Raw genomic sequence first — 17,058 nt, forward strand, 5'->3', positions numbered from 1 at the left:
ATTTGTTTGAGAATGTCCAAAGCCTCAACTGCTGTGTTGTTTTTTTTTTGCCATTGGCATCTTCACAAATCCAGGTGAGAGTGAAATTGAGCTAGTTGAAGCTCCCCAGCTCAGTCAAAGACCCATGTGATGGATACATCAGTTAAACAGCTGAGATGAACTCCCATGCAGCAATCATGACTTGTGTTCTAAGTTGAGTCCAAATAAATTTGATACCTGGGCATGCCTCTACATGTTAATATCTACTGGAGACCTGGGCTTTTATTTTACAAAGGTCTATGAAGATCAAGTGGCCGTTTCAGGAACTGCAGGTTTTGATATCTTGCATTTGCTCTTTTGTTCAGATTGGTTTAAAAACCTGCTTTTCTCATTACAGGCATCCTGTGTTGTTCCTTAAAAAAAGGAATGTATTTTATGTATAAGACGACATTAAGAATTTGAACTAGATATCCTTACATGTAGAGCTCTGAATAGATGACACTGTCTGCTCTCTGCACACAGAGAACCTGGACCTCACTATGAGTGATTGTCTCTTTCTGAGGTCCTCCTCATTTTGATTTGAAAGGCTTGTTGAATGAGCCCTACTGAATGAAGGGTAGGACTTTACCACGGGGTCACTGCCTCAAATACAAATCTGCCAGAGGTGCTGACGGCTACTGTCATGTTTAAGGGAACAGTGAGGGCCTTCATATGCAGCCACACTTTTATCACTTCTCATATCCAAGAGGTGCATTTCTTCAGGATCATCGGGACTGGAGCAGTGTCGGAGCAGTATTAGAGCAGACACACACACACACACACACACATACACACACTCAGTCTTTTTGTGGTCAGACACAGCTGCAAAAGAAAAACCTAAACACTCACATTCCCTCAAACATACACACTGTCATGCACATGCCTCTTTTTCCAACTGCAGCCAAACTGTTGAGAGGCTTTCAAACTGTATGTCATGTCAGTCACACCCGCGCAGATATTTGGGAATACCCACTGATGGCGGAAAAGGACTGTTTATTTCTCTTTAAACAAGTGACCACACACTCGCACACTCGGTTTTTATGTATTCAGCTTCCACAGATATCTTCTTCCATAGTGGGTCAGACTGAATAGAGAGCAGTCAAGAGTGTGCAGAGTTTATGGTGATCGGGAACTGGATTCAAATCCTCTTCATAATTTAACAATACAACCATGTGCGCACATTTCCAGGTGGATTTTGATTTCATTATCTTTTATCTTTTTGTGTGTGGGGGTGCCATGGAACTGAATATTCACTGTCATGCCAAACTGCCTCCTACTTAGAGTTTAACTTGTAGTCTGAATCCTCCCTCACACTAGGAGGCACTGTGGCCTGACATGCAGCAGCATTAATGATACACACGCGCACACACTCTCACACTCACACAAACACTCAGACAAGCTAGGGCAGCACTTCTCAAAAACCAGACCTCCTGCCTTAAGAGCTTTAAACAGTCTTCTACACCAAACAGAAATAGACAACACTAATTTATCTTCAGCTTTAAATCAAAAACTTGTCTTTATTTTTGGATGAAAAGAAGCCGTCTGTCGGTGCTTACTTTGATCAGACGAGTTGGAATAAAAAAAGCAGCATGCAAGAATAATCCTCTCCTTTTAAACATTTTTTTTTCACTTTGAAGCTCTGTCTGTCCGCTGCTCCTTTCGTCTCTTCATGACTTAGACATTTAGACTACAGCGTGCCTCCACAGTGCAGTAAGCGTTCCCAGATCCAGCCCATATCTCCACAGGCAGAGGGACTGATTGGGGCAGAGGTAACGTGGCTCTGCTCAGCATTAATTGGCTGATTAACATAAGGACAGTTTAGCACTTCACTGTCCCACACTCAGGCCATTAATCAAGGGAGAGGCTGTGCCAGCTGAACCGCTGCCAACGGCTCCACACAGACCACTAAAAAGAGAGGGAGGAGAGGTGTGGGCTGAGCTCAAAGGGAGATGTGATCCGCTGTTTGGCCAGACAGGGAACTGCAGTCTGTACAGCGGTGCCGAGGAAGAGCGGAAGGAGACTTCAGTGTGTTATTGGAAAAGGAAGAAGTTTGGGTAGTTTACTCTTGGCCAGATGCAAAATATAACAAAATGTCAGATGATTTTTCACACATAAGAGTCATACTGCAGACGTGGAAACTGGAAATTCTGTACCATGATGAGAACGACATAGATTGTGAATATTTTTCTGATTTCTTCTCTCAGGAGTTGCACAGACAATTTGAGCTCTTCATGTCAGATCACACCTTCTGATCCCCAATCATTTCATCACGTTAAAGCTTCTCAGAGGGCGAGGAACCCTCGAGAAACATCTACCAGCTGTCAGACACGTCTCATGGTTTTATCCTCACCTCTGTAGTGGGAACTGATTATTTGTACTTTTTTGCTCGTTGACATAAGGCGAAGTAAAGGAGATGTCCTCGGCCCACTTTTATTTCAGAATCCAGTTCTATTTACATTTAAGTTTATTGAAATTTTGTTTAAAAAAAACTTTGCAACCAAACAATGCAGACTGAGGAAGAAGAAAGGCCCGACCTGAGGTCTTCTTCAGGTGATAATTTTGCTGCTAAGTAGGGGCGACCACACCCATATATAGATTTCAACGTCTATAGGCTCACCGGAAGAAGACCTTTGGTCAAAGCGTTGGAATTAAAACATTTTTGTGGCATTTAAAGATGTGTGCGTGTCTATCTTCTTCCTCAGTCTGTTGTTTTTTGCACTGCCAGCACTTCCGTGATGGTGTGTGTGTAACTACCTCGTTTTTGTAACCAAGCAATGCAACAACAAAAATTCTAAGGGGTCCTTCCAGTATCATGCTTAAAGTTCTCCTTTTTCCTCATTTGAAGATTATAAAATGTGTTTGGTACCTGAAAACATTCAGGTAAATCTATTTGAAAGAGCAGATCTATACTATAGTAACAGTTATACTAATTATAAGCCACAGTTAGTCTTTTTTTTTTAAATGACAAAGCATGCTGCTCGTCTCTTCCTCTGAACTTTTTTCTTTCCACATCAGACTTTTGAACACCTCTGCCCTCCACTTAGACATGCACATGTTCTTGCTAACAGTAAAATGAGTACTTTTAAAAAGTGTTAAACAGGTTCTTCAGGTAAACAGTGTAAAATCAAAGCATTGCTCGCATAACTCTGAGACTATTCATTTGACTCCAGACACATCAATAGCATTTTTGTGAAACACCTTCAAATGACCTCAATCTGCCATACCGATGTTTTTGTGTTTGCTGCATGTGTCGCCTGTTTTTGTTTGGTTTCTTTTCTTTCATTTGACTTCTAAACGTCGTGACTGTCTGCCAGAGCCTCTGAACCGACTTCTGAGGGGGAGCTTAATCTATGTAAATCTTTTGGCTGCTTGTTTGTCAAGTGGCTGATCAGAGACGGTTCACAGTCGGCGTCGAAAGAGGGCTTTGAGAGCCCTCGTGCTTTTTCAAGTAGACTTGGCTCGCCATGCATTGGAGAACCCACCCGCCCCTGTGGATGTTTGATTCTGTGGTTGAACTCCAGTGTGCAAACAGGTGACGAGTCTGACAAGTGTCTTTTTTTTGTTGGGCTGAGCTCGTGCACCTGGGTTTGTCTGTGTGAGCCGAGAGAGACGCGCTGTTTAGACCAGCTGATGTGTCTGTGAGTGGAAGCCGTACAGCTGCTCAGAAAATAAGGCTGCTCAGAGCTGTGTGTGTTTTTGTCTCTGTGTTTCGGTACAGTCTTGCATTTTGGGTAAACAGAGTATGCATAATTTATAGTAACTGTATTGCCCTTTTTCTGAGCTTTGCTGCAGTATTATTGCAAACATTAATTATCACTGCTTCATAAAATCTGTTAAAATGTGTTTTTTTCCCCTCATATGGGGATAAAAAGTAATTTTCTCTCCCCATTAAAGTCAACTGTACAAGTTTACTAACTGAAATAATACACTTTACACTCTTTGACAAAACCATGCAGTCCTTTAACTCCTCCTGTTCCAGACACCATCAAGCATATCATGTTACAAAACCAAGAGATCCTCGTTTTCTTCAGTACAAGAAGAGGAAGTGCCCGCCTGCAGCCTGTTATCAATCGAGCCCCGGTGGTTGGCGCTGGATCACGTTTGGTCTTTGATAGCTCCGAGGATCTGGCAGCTGAACACCCCCCTCTTTTTTGCTTCTCGCTTTGGTCTCGCCTCCTTTCCGTCCTCATCATCTGGCTGATAATTGTTCCTATAGTTATGGGTTTAATGTGTGTGTGTGTGTTTGTGTTCATAAATGAAAGCAGCAGCAGCAAACGCCATGGCTTCCGGTTCAGCCCACACAGTCACCTCTGTATTTGGCATTTATTCAGACATCTTTCCGCAAACTATTGTTATCCGATCCTTTCTTTGTTTGCTGTGGTTACATGGAGCTCCACAGATCAGTGCTTTGTCATAGAGTGAATCATGAATAAACTGCAGAGTGCTCAATGTTAACAGTAGCCAGCTATTCAATATGACGTGTCATGGTGTCAATGAATGATGCAAGCGGAGATGGGGTTATAAAAAACACAGAAAACTGAATCACTCTCCTGCCACTCCCACAGCTCTGTGTGCATATTCAAACAACTGGATACATCACTAAAAATAACTACGAGGGTGAGATATCAAGTTCCAATCCATGCAATAATCTTCATTTAACTTTATAAAAATCTAACGCTTACGGGGAAAAAAGATGTGCAATTTTTAAAATGTAACAAACTCACGACTTAGTACAATACATTTAGCTTTAAAATCATTGCTCCGTGATCATGTAACGATTACAGATTTTTTGGTATAACATTTTTATTTCAAATATGTCTTGGCCTAAATAGTTATAGCAACGTGTGACAGTATTTGCAATGTAGAAACTTCAATTATGAGGGAATGCCTGCTTTGCTTTTTTGCATTTTGTGTGGGCATTGTAAAGGGGATTTTATTTTTTTTGGGTTGTGGGGGTATATTTAGGGACAGGACAGTGGATAGAGTCAGAAATCGGGAGAGAGCGAGTGGGGACAAGCGGGAAAGGATCCACAGGTCGGATTGTCGCCCCCCCACTGGAGGACTACAGCCTCTGTACATGGGGCTTCCCCTGTATGGACATTGTAAATGTTAAGTTTAGGGTGATACTAAGAGCTAATACTAAATGTTATTGTGGTTAATTAAACAGTGAAGTTACCTTGACTCAATGCAGTTAAAGGATTAGTTTTGAGGTGTAAAAATTGATGGACCCTTGAACCCGACCTGCAGACCTACCTGTAGCAGCACACGTGCATGCTCACAAAGAAAACACAAATGGTCCGATCGTTTTCATGCCATCGCTGTAACACATGGCAGTGTTGGGCGGAAATAGTGACATGTGGCTGAGAGAGCTGCTGATGTGAACCAGATGAGGAGCTCTGACATAAAAAGAGAGAGAGAGAGGAAAGAGAGCAGAACTGGACAAACTGTGAAAAGACAACATAGCACACACAGCAGGGAGGACTGTTTGTCTTTGACGTTGACATCAAATCATCCATATACACGAGATACCACTTCATCATAACAATGGCAACACTGTTGTTCTTCTCTTTGGGAAAGTTCCTCCACTTTCTTCTTTTATTTACTGCACAGGTGCATTAAAAAACCTGTGGGGGCTTAATGCACAGAGCAGCGCTGGACACAGAAACAAGCTTTTTATTTATATGATGTTCTTGGAAACTAAGTAGATCCTTTTTTATGGCAGCGGTGTTGCAGCGGGTTTGGCCCCGGGCCCGTCTGTGAGGCCTGGTTCAGCACCACTCTGCTCTGGCTCGGCCACAAAGTGCATTTCTCTCTCTCTCTCTCTCTCTCGCTCGCTCGCTCGCTCTCTCTCTCTCTCTCTCTCTCTCTCTCTCTCTCTCTCTCTCTCTCTCTCTCTCTCTCTCTCTCTCTCTCTCTCTCTCTCTCTCTCTCTCTCTCTCTCTCTCTCTCTCTCTCTCTCTCTCTCTCTCTCTCTCTCTCTCTCTCTCTCTCTCTCAGGCAGCCCCTGACCTCCTGACGCATTTCCTGACCCAGGAAATAGAATTAACACCTCGGCCTGGGCTTTTGGGGTCCCACAGACTCATAACACAGCTGTCCATTAGCCGGGCCCAGTCCAGTCAGAACAAGCGAGCAAGTGCTGCGCTGCAACTGAACCAGAGATGGAAACGGGAAGCAGGAGATTGGCTTTGGAGCTGCGAGAGAGCCGAGCCCATCGCCTGTTTTTAATGCCTTCCAGTGCTTTAATGGTTCAAGTGTCTCTGCAATTTAAGCAGAAACTGGAGCCAAATAAGGAGTATTGTTTATATTCAGTGTTCTTCATTAACTCCACTCTATGGCTGCTGAGGGATTCGACAATCACAAAATCACTGACCGATTGAACTACAGAGTTGCTATTTCAAACTTCAGATTAGGGTTATTGAGCATTAAAGTTGTCTAGCACATTTTTAATTGGAGTATAATTCAAACCAGAAAAACACACACTAAATAAAGCATTTTAAAACTACATTTACTTATTCAAAGCATGTTCAAGGGGGCTGAAAGCTGAGCTGCCACTTAAATGGTCTCAGCTGGTTTCTATGGATTCACTTTTTCAAGTTATGATTACCCAGTGTTCATGGTTCAAAGATCAGTAAAACACTAAGAAAGCAGTTTCAGGTCTCTGCAACACTCCTGGTGGACACAGGATGTCCAACGAGGAGGGCTGCCAGCTGAGCCATTTAAGTCTGATTATTGACATCATGTAAGCATTTGCAGTTAAAGATATCCTCGTCTGGGTAACTAGTTGGCCCAGTGGTTATTTTGCACGCTCCATGTACAGAGGCTGTTGTCCTCGAAGCAGGCGGCTCGGTTTTGAGTCGAAATATCGTTCCCCATTCTCTCTCTCTCTCTCTCTCTCTCTCTCTCTCTCCTGGTTCCCACTCTATACACTGTCCTATGTGAATACAGGCATACATACACAATTTATTTATATATTTTTTTCTCTGTCAATTTGAGTACATTTCCAAAGTTAATCCTTGTTAACGCTGTAAATATGTCCGTATTTGAAACTCACCTCCAGGTCCCGCTCGGTGTTGTAACATATCTTGTTCATCCAAAGTTAACGTTGCAGCCCGCTCTAATGATCCTTAAAATACAAATCTATACCATTGAAATTCTGCACCTTCCTCCAGAGGTCTTTAATATTATGGTGGCTTTCAGATTTTCAAATGTGCGGTATATCTGGGTCTGGGGGTTTTAAAAAGAGAAAAGTGGATTATCTGTTTATTAGATATTTAATGTGGACCATATATCTGAAGATATGGATCTAGATATGCTGCAGTTTAAGTGCTTTATCTGGTTTCTTCATTAGTCAAAGGCTCTTATGCTGGCAAGCAAGCGCACACATCTATGTGCAATTGCTCACTTACACACACTATTACACACACGCACACACACACACACACACACAGATTAGCCAGTTCCTGCTTTTAAGCACCCCATGTGTTTGCATTTTAGTCACACATTGCCAATCTCATGGGAGCACTTTGAAGGGACTCCTCCAGAGCAGATCATAAAACGGGAGTATAAGTAGTTTTTCACATAGTTGTATCCCAGAACGCCCCCAACCACCTCCACCTCCACCTCCCACCCGACAGCTCCGCGCTCCACCTTCCACCTCCAGTCCATTTACTCCTCAAGCAAAAGGGTGAAAACTTGGCTCCCCACTTTATGTTTCTCTCCAGATGTTGCCGGAAAAGATTCACAGAGACAGCTAAGGTGGAAGTCATGTGGTCTTAATAAATTCACACGGTTTATGTACATTTCTGTGAATGTTGAAAGGACCAACACCGGGGAGTGTGAAGGCAATCCACTCCTTCTTGATTGTTTGCATCTTCTCAGTGAGTGCTATAAAAATGTTTGGTTGTGTGCTTTCCTGTAGCCAACATTATCACGTCAGAATTGCTGAAATGTTGCATTTTCTCTCACCACATCTGTGCCTTCTGAGTTGTCGTGCAGAAGATGTGCAAGAACCACATCCAAAAAAACAACAGCAGCATCTGTAGCGTTGTCTGCTCAAACACAGAATTAGACATTATCGCTGCTCTCTGGTGAAGTGTTAGCATCTTGAAGATGAACATGTTGGGGGTTGTGCATTAAAACATGTTTTTTTTGTTTTTGTCTCCACAGTACTTTGAGGTGCCATTCGACTCCAACATGAACCGGACAAAGAACCGTCCACTCGTCAGAGGACAAATCAGGTACCTGTTTTTTAGTATTTGCGGGTGTTTTGGAAAAGCCAGCCTATTTTCACAGTGGTTGCGTTTTAAAAAGACAGTAAATGGTGAGTAGACAATGACTGAGAGCAGAGTGACACAACAGCTCAGCGTGAGTCGGAGTTCAGCTCAGTGCAGAAGCAGCTAAGCATCACTACATGACAGCCAACGAGTCTCCAAAGCTGCCCTTTTTTAAAAAAAATGTACAATTCATCCTGGACACATGACAAAGTCTGCTCCTGTTTTCACACTCACTGACCTTATTATTACCTTGTCCTGCTGAGGGAGCATGAACTAACAGCTTGTGATGCCAAAGAGAATGTGTGTATCCAGGCAGTATTAGATCGCAGCTTAAATAAGATGCCAGCCACATCTCCCAGCTTTCAGTTATTCTGGCACTGATACCAATTACAGCAGTGCACGCTAGAGCAGTAACCATCCACGGCTTTACATCTGTCAGGTGCAAAAAAAACAGCATGTTATCAGATAATGTGGGTTGAGGTCAGAGTGTAGTTTACCTCCTCTGCTACTTCCTCTGTTTAGATCTCAGATAACCTCTGTATCAGTGCTCAGTGAACTGCGTGTAACTCTGGATACGCTTGTCTCTAAATGCCGCTTTAGGTGGACTGCCACCTTTAAGCAGCAAGACAAATAGATATTCACTGATGCATGGACTAAAAGAACACACACACACACACACACAAACAAACCAACAACATGTCACAGCTTGTTATCGTCCATGTCAGGAAACTGCTTTCATTGCAGTTTACTCTTACAGTGAAAGCTTCTTTTTTTATTTTCAGTTAGGCACAACAACCTACTAACAAGAGAATGAATAACAATGAACATACGCCTCAGTACCTCTGGTTCCTATTGATTTATACCAGCAACATATAGCCATTATTGCATACTGATGTTGTTTGTAGATTTTGGTTTAAAATGTAAAGCAACTGTTTATGTCGACACTGATTTCTAAAGCACTTTCTAAAATAATCAAAAGGGGAGTTCATATTTATCTGATTGTCTTCATTGATGAAAAAGTAGCCATGTGCAGTAATAAAACATGTTGAAGATGCAACCCATCGTGGTGCATCGCGATATGGAATCGAATAATTGACAGGATCATTGAATCATGATTCCGGTGAAGCTGCACAGCGATCGGGTCTTTATGACTCAACAGCTTGTTAGTGCCATAACTGGACTTTGACCTGCTGCCATCTCATCCCAGTTTGAGGAATTCTTCCCTGACATGCTGTTTAGAAGTGCTGGTGCTCTTGAAATGTTGATTGAAGACGTTCTCTCTATCCAAACACGTCTCTGTAGCTCTCAGTCGGTCTCCTGACGAGAGGCGCGTGTCTGTCTCTAAGAAGAAACATTAGCTCTCTCTCTCTCTCTCTCTCTCTCTCTCTCTTTGTCTCTTCGCTCTCACTCGTCTAATCTTGTGTAGAGACAGCGAGCAGATGTGAGGCGGGACTGTCCTGTCAAACAGAACATCAGAAGGACACATTTTACATCACTGGGCCACATGTTAGCCCAGTGATGCCCTCCACCACATCTGTGTTACTGCAGAGTCTGTGTGTGCATGATGGTAGTCTGTCTTTGTATGTCAGGACTACAATAGTGTATCATCTTTCCCACCTTTTGAGTCTTCATCTGTATTAAAGGCATGGCAGCCCCACCCCCACCCCCCCCCCCCCCCCCCTCCTCTCTTTGTAGTGGTCTTGTTCAGCCACTTCCTAACTGACTACCACTAAGCAGTAAGTAGGAGGGTACTGAGGGCAAACTCTTAGTCGGTCGGGACCCAAAGGTGGGCTGGCATGTGCCTGGAAAAAACCTGGTGTCAAATAGTTTGTCAAGCGCTTTAAAAAAAACAAAAACATGTTTGTTTTGTTCAGTTTGTTGCATCCGTCAGATGTTTCGCATCGTCTGAGCTACCAAACATTTGATGGGAGCTGCAATCTGAGATTTAGTTTCAGATTGCGGTTTTTCAGAGAGGAGTTGGTGGTGGGTCCTGAGGCTAGACGAGTTGAAAACTACTGCTGTAGAGTAAGGTACTGATAGGAGCTAAATAATGACTAATAAGCCAGTATGCTACTAACTAGCATGCTAATAACCAACTAGATATTGTGACTTTAATTTCAAGTTTAACCAAAAATACATTAAGAAAAAAGAAACACAGAGACCACACAGGTACTTTGTCATGTTTCTATTTTAAGCACTGTTGCTGACAGTCAGAATCCTGCAGATAGCAGAATGAATAATACATCATTTAGCTTTTACTGGAACTGCAAATGGTTCAACAGTGCATGATGCAGTGATTTGATTTGTAATTGTTTTAGTTGAAGTTTGAGAACACAACCACAGACCAGCTAAATGTTTCCTCGGTCTTATTTAATTTTCTCACCTCAACCTCTCTCCTCTGAGTTTAACCATCTCATCCACACGTAACTTTGTCTTTGTCTCGTTGCTATTTTTAATACATTTGGGAAGGGACACTTTTTCACGGGATGTCTTGCAGGATGAGACAAGAGTTTCCTTCTTTGCTGTCATCACCAAAAAAAAAAATCTGCGTATGGTTTTGTCCGTCTTGCCTTTGTAGGTTTTATAGTCTATCCCCAGTTTAACGACGTTCCCTTGAGCTGCTGTATTTGAAGTCTTTTACAGATTTGCAAAGTCCAGAACTGTTGTTTTGCACAGTTTGTTTTTTCCCTTTCATGACTACTCGACCGATAACAATAGAATCATCCTGTTTCTTTAAGAAATAAATCCTCTTGTGTTTTACTTTGTAAGCTCTGGTCTTCCTGTTGGCTCTAAGGATAAACTGTAACATAGACGTCGTCTCAGTGACTTCAGACCTAAAAAGTTATTTGTATAGATTTTTATTTGTACCTGGCAGGAATCTTTATTTCTGCTTTAAAAGTGGACATTCTTTTTTTTGGGGGATTCTTTATCTTTTTGAGTCAGCCTCATGTGGGCAGTCAAGGAACTGCAGTTTTTTTTTTGCACTTGCACTTGGTTTCATTTTTCAACTCTGGAAGGTTGCTGCTTGAATCTAACCAGAGGAGCACATGTTTGCCTTTCTTAAGACTCTGTTTCACAATGTAAGCATTGGCCATTACACCCACCTCAGGCTGTGTGACACACTTTCCCCCCCCCCCCCCGACCCCCACTGAGCTAACTCACAGCCACATTGTCGACAGCCCCTCGTCAGCCTGCACGGCCCCACCTCAGCCCACATGAAACAGACATAACACCACTAATCACATTAATACCCCAATCTCTCTGCAGGGCGACACCACCACCAAAAGAAAAAAAGAAGAAGCCGCCGTGCTTGCTTTTTGAAGCAAAAGGCCTGCGTTTGGTCAAGATTTTAATCTAGCCCTCTCTTTAATTTATGGAGCATTTACTGGTGAATTTGAACCAGACCTCGCCGTCACTGCTTTCAATAAAAGACGTGAAGAGGAGGAGGAGGAGGAGGAGGAGGAAGTCTTCATCCGGCTAAAAGCCTGAGCCTCAGTGGTTTTTCCTCAGCTAGTTTTGATCTCTGGAGTGTGCACATGCTCTTCATCTTGTAGGGCTACTTTTATTCCTGGCAACATCTTATCAGATGAGCTTCCTCTGAGCCTCCCGTTTTGAGACTCAGCCATGCACGGCTGCTGACTGTCAGTGAGTGTGTGGCCCCCATGGGTCTATATATGTGTGTGTGTGTGTGTGTGTGTGTGTGTGTGTGTGTGTTGACCATGTGGAGCTATCTTTGTCTTATCTGCAGTCTGCACAAGCCCACAAAACTTTATCATCCTGAAGTTCCCATGGCGGTGATGGGCTTTTGTCTGAGCCTGATCTTTATATTGTATCCCACCTTTCCCCTCTCCCCCCCCCAAACCCTCATCTTCTAAACTTGCCAACTGTGTTTTTCCCGTCTCTTTTCATTGAACCGATTCTTATATTCTGTACTTCTTTCTTTTGTCCCTTCCTCTTATCAGTCCCCTCCATGCGGTCTGCTTTGCTCTGGCCTGTGGAGTTCCCGGAGTCACTTTGCTCACGCTGGCAGTAAACCCCCTCACGGGCCTCCTGGGCGCCCTCAACATCTTCCTCTACACCTGCTGCTACACCCCACTCAAGAGGCTCAGCATCGCCAACACCTGGGTGGGAGCCCTGGTGGGTGCGATTCCTCCCGTCATGGGCTGGACGGCTGCCACAGGTTGTCTGGAGCCAGGTACGACTCACAATGTCAGATACCAGGAAGTCACAATACCAGATCTTTTTGAACCAGGCCCCCTAGTAAGATTTCATGCGTGAAGTCCGTGCAAGATGATGAAAACAGCAGGTTATTATCAGGAAAATTCACAGCAGGGTAGCGTGTGAGGTGACGAGGTTTATATCCAACCTTAGTGCATGTGAAGCTGCTTTAAACTCTTCTCTGCTCACAAGTATTTACCATTCATTTGTTGATACTATGAAAACACATCCAAATACTCCAAATAACACTGATATAAAGGTACAATTCTTGTAAAGCTAAAGCGTCGAGCTTCAGTTATAGACGTACTCATTGATCACTATGGAAAGATAAAGATGTTACTTTAAATCCCAAAGTTCACACAACTTTGATTCCAGCACTTGGCCTTTAATTCTGCTTGCTGAGAGTGAATTAGAGGCGCAGCACATTAGTTTAAGTCCTTCACACTCGCTTCATTAATCCTCTCCCTCCCCCCTTCCTTCCTCCAGGTGCCTTGTTGCTGGGTGCTTTACTGTACAGCTGGCAGTTCCCCCACTTCAACGCCCTCAGCTGGAACCTGAGGGAAGACTACTCCCGCGGCGGCTACCGCATGATGTCCGTCACCCACCCGGGCATGTGCAAGCGGGTGGCCCTGCGTCACAGCGTGGGTCTGATCGGCCTGTCCTCCCTGGCCCCCGTCTTGGACGTCACCACCTGGACCTTCCCCGTCATCTCCCTCCCCATCAACCTGTACATCAGCTACCTGGCCTTCAACTTCTACCGCAAGGGAGACCGCAGCAGCGCCCGAAAGCTGTTCTTCTGCAGCCTGTGGCACCTGCCCATGCTGCTGCTGCTGGCGCTCACTTGTAAGAAGCCCCGCAAAGATGCAGAGGATCCAGCTCTACCTCCAGCTCCTATAGCCATGACACTGCAAAGCTAGTTAGCCTTACACAGTAGATAGAGACCCCTCGATTTAACGAAGGTCTTTAACCACTTGATGTTCTCAGAGCAGACACATGTGACAGACACATTATTTAATCTGCGTTTAATTGAATCCAGAGGTGCTCGGTGCAGATCAGGAAATGATCGGATCAAAATTAACAGACAACACAGAATTATTGCATCAGGTTGTAATCATTTCACCACTCACTGTATATATTCTGTATTTATTTATGTAAGGGTCCAGCTGTTCCCTCTCCATGTTGTACATGACTGATGTTAAATTACCTTGTACAGTGTAAATTGCTCCTCTGATTTCTCACAAGGAAACGCTGTCTGCAGACCATGTATTGTACAAATGCAACACAGAGGAAGAGAATATGACTATCAAAGTTAGGGCTGCACCTGACTACCTATTAAGTCGGTCGTTACCAGTTCAGCGCCACACAGAACTCCAGTTTAAGTCTTCTCAAATCTTCTCCTGACTCATGTTTATTGATGAGCAAAGGCTGTCAGACAGGCATTCATAATATTCTGTCAAGTGAGGCTCTCGTTGTTGGATATTGAACCTGATAATGGATTCAGCAGCTCAGCCCCCAGTCCCCTAAAACACTGCCAAAGAGCATCAGAAAAATCACAGATTTCAATGTGACTCTGCTTCTTTGAGTAGTTCTATCAGTTACATTTACAGTGTTTGTTTCTTTTTGGGGATGTGTGGACTGACCTGGATAAATCGGCTTACTGTAAAACCTCGTGAAAGAGAAACACGCAGGGAGACTTAACCGTAAAACATTCTCGCTGCAGCTCGGCTCACAGCCCCTCCTGACGTCCTGAGCCGACTGAAGGTATCAAAGATGTTTGATTGCTTAATTGAGTGTTTTTTTTTTTTTTTTTAAACCAGTTTTGATTAACTGGTCAGCTTTTTTTAGGAGGGAAATTTGGCTCCTGGTGAAAAAAAAAAGTTTGTGAACAATGAAACTTTGCCTGTCAGGCTGTCGATTTAGAACTAACACAAAACGCGAGCGTACTCTGGGTCTTCTCCACTTATTCTTCCAATCATGGACTTTTAGGCGACAGCCCTAATGGAAATGTTATGTAAGGATGTAAAGTTTGTTTGAATATAGTACACCCATATAAACTTATTGTGGAGCAGCTGTGGTTTGAAAGTGACCTCAGCCCTGTTACTTGACAGTTCGGATGCCTCATTGTATTTGTGCTGCTCTGCAAACGCTCTGATGGCTCATTTATCTAATGCAACACGGTTAATTCAACACGGTTGTGATGCACCAAAACAAAGGGGGGATACTTAACCTCTGTGAGAAACACAGCGGGGAATATTCTCCTAACAATAAAAACACGTCATGATTGTGATTCTGTCTTCTGTGTCATCATTTACTCCTCCGATGTTTGCCCTTAAAAGTCTATTTAAAAGTCATCAATTGTGCGGCGTATGGTAGAACCACACACACACCTCCAACACGCCTCGTTAGGCGGCGGTGCAGACTCCACCTAATATTTGGATTTAAGTTTCAATTAAAGCCTTAGTGGATCTGCTGCCTTTAAGCACCAGGGCCACCTCTGCACCTGTCACTCAACATGTGCGCCCCTTCCGCCCTTTACCCCTAGTTTTGGTATTTGGTTACATTTCTATCACCGCACTCGCAGAAACAAGCGGCCCCTCTTCCCCCCCCCTCTCGCTGCCATCCTCCCTCCATAAAAAGGGGGGGGGGGGGGGTGAGGGATTTAGCCAAGGCCGGGAGACCTGAAACAGGCTTCGACATCCTCGTAAAGTGTCCGACCGGATATCAGAGGGTGAAAGGCGAGCGATGGAGCCAGCTGTTACAGTCAGGAGAAAAAACACACACATGTACACCCAAACCTGCGCTTGGATTGAATGTCGGATACAAAACCTCCACGGATCAGTGTGTGACGGTCCGTCCTGGTTTACGACATCCGCTCCTGCAGGGACCCAGTGGTGGCTTTTGGTGCTGTCTGGTCCTGTCAGCCAGAAAGTACAACTTCCACTCCATTTTTCAGAGTTCTTCAGTGTTGCACTTTTGTTAAATATCACTTTTGTTAAATATCACTTCTGATGCGGATATGGTTGAGCTTAAAAATTTATCTTAGTCGTGAGTGATCGGCCTGAAGCTGAGTGGTGTCTTTGAGCTGCTGAAAGTTCAGTTAAAAAATGTCATGGAAGTTATTCAGGAACTTAAAGAAATTCAGATGTGTCTCAAAAGTTTTAGGACAAAGTGGCTTTTTTTTTTTTTTAAAGGCCCCTCTCTGCTCTAAAATGTGTTTTCCATTTTTGCAAATTCACTTAGATGCTTGAGCCTTATTTTCCAGAATTGTACCCTGATGAAGTCAATTTAAATCTAAGATCATGTTGCATATCTACGGTCAGAAATTTGTGACATCACATCTAGTTTTGGAAGCCGGGAATGGCGAGATATACACAAGTGCAAAATGGAAACTTGAAACCTTTACTGCGCTCAAAGAATGGACTTTAAAGTAAAGTTGGAAACAGCCTTTGGTCACATAATTAAACTTCTGAAAAAATAAAGATCAGCATATTTAAGTATTTTTTAGTAAAGCTAAAGAAATAAATGTTTGATTTTATTTTTTTTGTGAGACACAAACTTATTCAATCACTTTTATATGGACATTGAATTCACTTTATTTGACAGGGACGGTGTCATTTAATATAGGAGTATTAAACTTATGTACTGCACAGAGTAGCTTTTACTATTTTCCAACTGTTGTCCCTTGTTGGAATATAATTCAGTGTTTTAGTCAATTATGCATTAAGACCATAAAGCTCTGCAAGGCACCATTTATCACCTAACATTAAAGAACAATTCAAGACTTTTTTTTATTTTGCTAATTCATGACCAACATTTCTTACTTTTCTCCTTTATTAAACTTCCTTCCATGCATTAAAAACACTGAGGTCTCTCTCTTTCCCTTTGCTAATATGAGGTCATTAAATCACTCGTGTTATTCGCCGGTTCACAGTCTGAGTTTTAACGCCAGAGTCAACAAAGTGAAGAGTAAAACATATGATTGTGTAAACAGGAGACGGTCCCCGAACAGCCCCGGAGCCACAGCTTTTAATGCCCGCACTTCACAGGAGGAAATACAGTACAAGAGCTCCGATTCCTCCAAACCCAGCTCTGAAATCTCAGGATGACGGATGACCTCTGGCCTCTCTTCAAAAAGGTTGGTCGTTGCGAAATAGAACCCAAAGAGCTGCAGTGTAATCGTAAAGCAATATTTAGACTGAAGCCGAAGAGTAAGCTGAAAGTATCCTTACTGGAATAGTAGAGTGAAAGTTTGATATTTAGGAAAGTTAAACTATCGAACTTTATCGCATGCAACAAGTCGTCCTACTTGGGATTTTTTCTGATTAACAAAATAGACCATTCAAACCAAACCTCATTTTAAAAAATCACATTTTTACAGTTCATTCATGTCGCGGTTTATTTCCACATAATGTCGTCATCCAGTGTTCTTATAATGACGCAGGACGTAATTCGGCGTCACTTTAAACTGTGTTAACTGCAGCCAAAACTGCGAAAGCAGAAGCCTACATGTTCAAAGGCTTTATATAAATAAATAAAAAACATCTAAGTG

At 43.1% G+C, this 17,058-nt stretch overlaps 1 protein-coding gene across 1 annotated transcript in view; it reads left to right on the forward strand.

Annotated features, from left to right (window-relative positions):
• The window catches only part of LOC132955120 (protoheme IX farnesyltransferase, mitochondrial), a 35,121-nt gene extending 20,325 nt beyond the window's left edge, over positions 1-14,796 (forward strand). Inside the window, exons 5-7 of the mRNA XM_061027808.1 lie at positions 8,185-8,255; positions 12,254-12,486; positions 12,996-14,796. Coding sequence (XP_060883791.1) covers positions 8,185-8,255; positions 12,254-12,486; positions 12,996-13,426 — 735 coding nt within the window. The 3' untranslated portion in view covers positions 13,427-14,796. The remainder of the gene's footprint in view (positions 1-8,184; positions 8,256-12,253; positions 12,487-12,995) is intronic.
• The last annotated feature ends 2,262 nt before the right edge of the window (positions 14,797-17,058 follow it).

Source organism: Labrus mixtus, chromosome 21 (genome assembly GCF_963584025.1).
Source record: "Labrus mixtus chromosome 21, fLabMix1.1, whole genome shotgun sequence".
In the NCBI taxonomy this organism is placed as follows: domain Eukaryota; kingdom Metazoa; phylum Chordata; class Actinopteri; order Labriformes; family Labridae; genus Labrus; species Labrus mixtus.